Genomic DNA, 4,318 nt, shown 5'->3' with positions numbered 1-4,318 from the left:
AAGTGGCACAAGATCTTTCTGGAGGTGATCCACGCTCCTCACGCGCAGGGCGTACGCCACACACAGATCTTTGGCTAGGATCCATGGTTCAATCTCCTGTACTGCGCCCTCTCTGACTTTGCCTGTGGCCAAGAGAAGACGAACGTAGCCTTTCTAAGGGAAATGCGCCATTACAAACAGGAAGCCTAGTTTTATCTCTAAGACTTGCGCCCCCACGGCTCGCTCTACCTTCCCCCATTACTCCAAATAAATCACAGGTCACAACCAGACCAGGTGGCACGCTCCTTTTTGAGCTTGGAGGTGGCTCTGAAAAGAGCCTTTGGGTTCGGGGCGCCGGGACGCGCCTCACTTGGAGCTGGTGTACTTGGTGACAGCCTTGGTACCCTCGGACACGGCGTGCTTGGCCAGCTCGCCCGGCAGCAGCAGGCGCACGGCTGTCTGCACTTCGCGGGACGTGATGGTGGAGCGCTTGTTGTAGTGCGCCAGGCGGGAGGCCTCGCTGGCGATGCGCTCGAAGATATCATTGACGAAGGAGTTCATGATGCCCATGGCCTTGGACGAGATGCCGGTGTCGGGGTGCACCTGCTTCAGCACCTTGTACACGTAGATAGAATAGCTCTCCTTGCGGCCGCGTTTGCGCTTCTTGCCGTCCTTCTTCTGCGCCTTGGTAACAGCCTTTTTAGAACCCTTCTTGGGCGCAGGAGCCGATTTGGACGGGTCTGGCATGATGGCTGTGTCTCTCCAAAAAGAAACGCGCAGCGCTCGGAGTAACTCTATTTGTACGTTTTGTATTCAAATGAAGGCTCAGGATTTGCTCACTTCTGATTGGATCAAACGTTGTTCTACGTCATCGCTGGGAAAGGAATACGCAAATTAGGAGTGCCAGGTTCTTTTTCTGATTGGCTACCATAGCCATCCAATCGAACTCCGCGGTCTAGCCTACCTCCTTACCATAGATAAGGGCTCGCTGGAGTTCTCTTACCTCTTGTTTTCGGTCTTGCTTTTGGATTCTCCTTGTCTTTTGACCCTGAATCGGAAATGTCCGGTCGCGGTAAGCAGGGCGGCAAGGCTCGCGCCAAGGCCAAGTCGCGCTCTTCGCGCGCAGGGCTGCAGTTCCCCGTGGGCCGCGTGCACCGGTTGCTCCGCAAGGGCAACTATTCCGAGCGCGTGGGCGCCGGCGCCCCGGTCTATCTGGCAGCGGTGCTGGAGTACCTGACAGCCGAGATTCTGGAGCTTGCCGGCAACGCGGCGCGTGACAACAAGAAGACGCGCATCATCCCGCGCCACCTGCAGCTTGCCATCCGCAACGACGAGGAGCTCAACAAGCTGCTGGGCCGTGTGACCATCGCACAGGGCGGCGTCCTGCCCAACATCCAGGCCGTGCTGCTGCCCAAGAAGACGGAGAGCCACCACAAGGCCAAGGGCAAGTGAGGCCGCCCGCTGCCCCTGGGGCCCCTTTGATGGACATAAAGGCTCTTTTCAGAGCCACCCACCATCTCGAGAAAAGAGCCTCACTGAGCCTGCAGTTCTTTATAGGACGGAGGCCTGATCACCCTAGGCTCATGAATGAGCGCAGTAGCCATGGGGAAGGGCGCAACGGGAACCGAGACCCTGGAGACTGATTGGGCCGCATACTCTCCTGGTGAGCAATGTGTTCTGTTAACAGCAAGGAACCCTCGCCCACAGGTGGCTACCGCTTGCTCTTGAGTCCCATCGAAAACCTCTGGTAGGGGTTTTAATACGCTCACCGTAAAGGTGTCTTCATAATTACTAGTGACAAGTTCTCTTGACTCCGACAAGGTTCCAGTGTGGTCGTCAAGTACAGAATGCAATTTCTTAATGATTTATCTGATATTAAAAGTATTTATGATCTCTAAGTAGTTTGCACTTTAATTCTGAAGAGTGAGTCTATGGATTTCTATTTAAATTGCTAAGTTTTAACAATGTGAGCTCCACCAGGGTTAAGATTTAATCTATTTGGCTGGGAATTCTAAAGGTCATGAGGAAAGGTTCAGTACTTAAAAGGAACCAGATTAGTAGATGCTGAAAAGTATAAACCTTCTAAGAAGACTTAATTTGGAATAGGATAATTATTTAAAGGAATTTAGTTTGTTTAATTCGAGTTGGTCAAACATTAATCAAAGATCCTCTTAAATTGATTGCTAAAATCAGAACAAAATAATTTGTACACTGATTTTGAAAAGGAAAACTAAATCTGCGAGTTAAGCAAATTTAAAATGAGTATTGTTAGAACCAGATGAATGATGACACATGTGGACTTGAGGAAAATAACTGTTTGTAACTACATTTTCCTTATAAAAGGAGGGTTTAAGAGTGTCGGAGACCTCCAGGCAAATTAACTGAAATGGCTGTGTTAATAGCTTCTAAATCTTGGAGGAGAGAGGCTAAATTCATTGATTTAATCCATTATAATTCCTTAAAAAATGTTTGCCACAAAATCAGAGCTCAGAAAGTGTTACTCTTCTGTTGTTATCTGTGTAGTTTTCATTAATCTATTTCTCAAAATATGGATGATTCCTTTGTTTTTATTTTTTCTTTAATCCCCAATGTGATAGTATTTAGTTAATTGACACCTAACAATTGTATATTACATGGGGTACATAGTGATATTTTGAATACATTTATTATCAGATCAGGGTAATTAGCAATTATTATTTATTGTAATAACAAATATAGGCCAGTAAAATGATTCAGGAATATTATATAATTTATATTTACCCTACTAAAATTGGGTCTACTCAAGTCAGGGCTTCCTGGACACCAGCTAACCACAAATCTGCGTGTCTTTAGAAAGTATCCCAGTGCTTGGCCGGGCGCGGTGGCTCAAGCCTGTAATCCCAGCACTTTGGGAGGCCGAGATGGGCGGATCACGAGGTCAGGAGATCGAGACCATCCTGGCTAACATGGTGAAACCCCGTCTCTACTAAAAATACAAAAATCTAGCCGGGCGAGATGGCGGGCGCCTGTAGTCCCAGCTGCTCCGGAGGCTGAGGCGGAGCTTGCAGTGAGCTGAGATCTGGCCACTGCACTCCAGCCCCGTCTCAAAAAAAAAAAGAAAGTATCCCAGTGCTATGAAACTATTTGACTCAAAAATTGGTAAGCAGCTGCTCCAACAGTGTGGATCTAAACAGCACAATATTCACAGTGTGTATCATGAGTGGGCAGCATTTCAGTAAAACAAAACTGCAAGGACTGGCCAGGAGAGGGAGTAGCCTTCAGAGCTCTTTTCATTATTTTTCTTGTGAAAGCCTTCATTTTCAGTTGAAATTTATCTTTATGTATTTATATCTATGTAGGTCACTCTATCTCTTCAAATACCCTTTAATGGTATTTAAGGTTTTGCAGGGTCTGGGGGCTTAAGTGTTTTGATTATCACCAAGGATTTCCAGATTTTGTAAAAGGTACTCAAATGGAGTGAAGGGGGAGGCAGCTTAGTGGGAGGGCTACTTTGGGGTAGCACTGCGTTTGTTATCTCTGAGGCTGTGATGTTTCACACACAGCAATGAGCTACACAGGCTATTTAATTTTCAGATAATTAAAATTTAATACAAAATGCAGTTCGTCAGTCATCCTAATCACATGTGGCCAGTGGATACCATGTTAGCACAGATACAGAATGTTTCCAGCATCACAGAAAGTTCCACTGGACAGCTCTTGTCTAAGATCTGGTTCTCTATTCGGTTATCCAATTCAGAAATGTAGTAAATTACCCAGTGCTGCCTGCTTCGGTAAAAGAAAGTTCATTAGACTCTTTTTTATTTTTATTTTCTTTTTTTTTTTAAGACAAAGCCATGCCCTGTGTCCCAGGCTGGAGTTCAGTGGAGTGATCTCGGCTCACTGGAACTTCTGCCTACTGGGTTCAAGTGATTCTTCTGTCTCAGCCTCCCAAGTAGCGCCCGCCACCATGCCTGGCTGTTTTTTGTTTGTTTTTTGTTTTTTGTTTTTTGTTTTTGAGATGGAGAATCTCTTTGTAGCCCAGGCTGGAGTGCAGTGGTATGATCTCAGTGTAGTGGCGAGATCTCAGCTCACTGCAACCTCTGCCTCCAGGGTTCGAGTAATTCTCCTGTCTCAGCCTCCCAAGCAGCTGGGACTACAGGCGCCTGCCACCACGCCTGACAAATTTTTATATTTTTAGTAGAAACAGGGTTTCACCACCTTGTTGGTCAGACTGGTCTCAAACTCCTGACCTCAGGTGATCTGCCTGCCTTGGCCTCCCAAAGTGCTGGGATTACAGGCATGAGCCTGTAATGAAGCACCCAGCTTCATTAGACTCTCGCATAAAGAAGACATCACCGTA

The 4,318-nt window shown here is 46.9% G+C and overlaps 2 protein-coding genes across 2 annotated transcripts; one reads left to right on the top strand and one right to left on the bottom strand.

Annotated features, from left to right (window-relative positions):
* Positions 1 to 275: 275 nt before the first annotated feature.
* Positions 276 to 825, bottom strand: LOC108536801 (histone H2B type 3-B). The gene has a single exon (XM_017883857.1). The coding sequence runs from the start codon at positions 724 to 726 to the stop codon at positions 346 to 348; it is 381 nt and encodes a 126-aa protein (XP_017739346.1). The 5' UTR covers positions 727 to 825; the 3' UTR covers positions 276 to 345.
* Positions 826 to 943: 118 nt separating this feature from the next.
* On the top strand, positions 944 to 2,540 carry H2AC25 (H2A clustered histone 25). The gene has a single exon (XM_017883856.1). The coding sequence runs from the start codon at positions 1,039 to 1,041 to the stop codon at positions 1,429 to 1,431; it is 393 nt and encodes a 130-aa protein (XP_017739345.1). The 5' UTR covers positions 944 to 1,038; the 3' UTR covers positions 1,432 to 2,540.
* Positions 2,541 to 4,318: the final 1,778 nt, after the last annotated feature.

The sequence above is a fragment of the Rhinopithecus bieti genome, unplaced genomic scaffold (assembly GCF_001698545.2).
Source record: "Rhinopithecus bieti isolate Rb0 unplaced genomic scaffold, ASM169854v2 scaffold_14404, whole genome shotgun sequence".
In the NCBI taxonomy this organism is placed as follows: Eukaryota; Metazoa; Chordata; class Mammalia; order Primates; family Cercopithecidae; genus Rhinopithecus; species Rhinopithecus bieti.
This window is presented reverse-complemented; position numbering and strand designations above follow the sequence as displayed.

Coding starts and splice junctions, on each gene's coding strand:
- LOC108536801 (XM_017883857.1), bottom strand. CDS start 726: ATGCCAGACCCGTCCAAATCGGCTCCTGCGCCCAAGAAGGGTTCTAAA.
- H2AC25 (XM_017883856.1), top strand. CDS start 1,039: ATGTCCGGTCGCGGTAAGCAGGGCGGCAAGGCTCGCGCCAAGGCCAAG.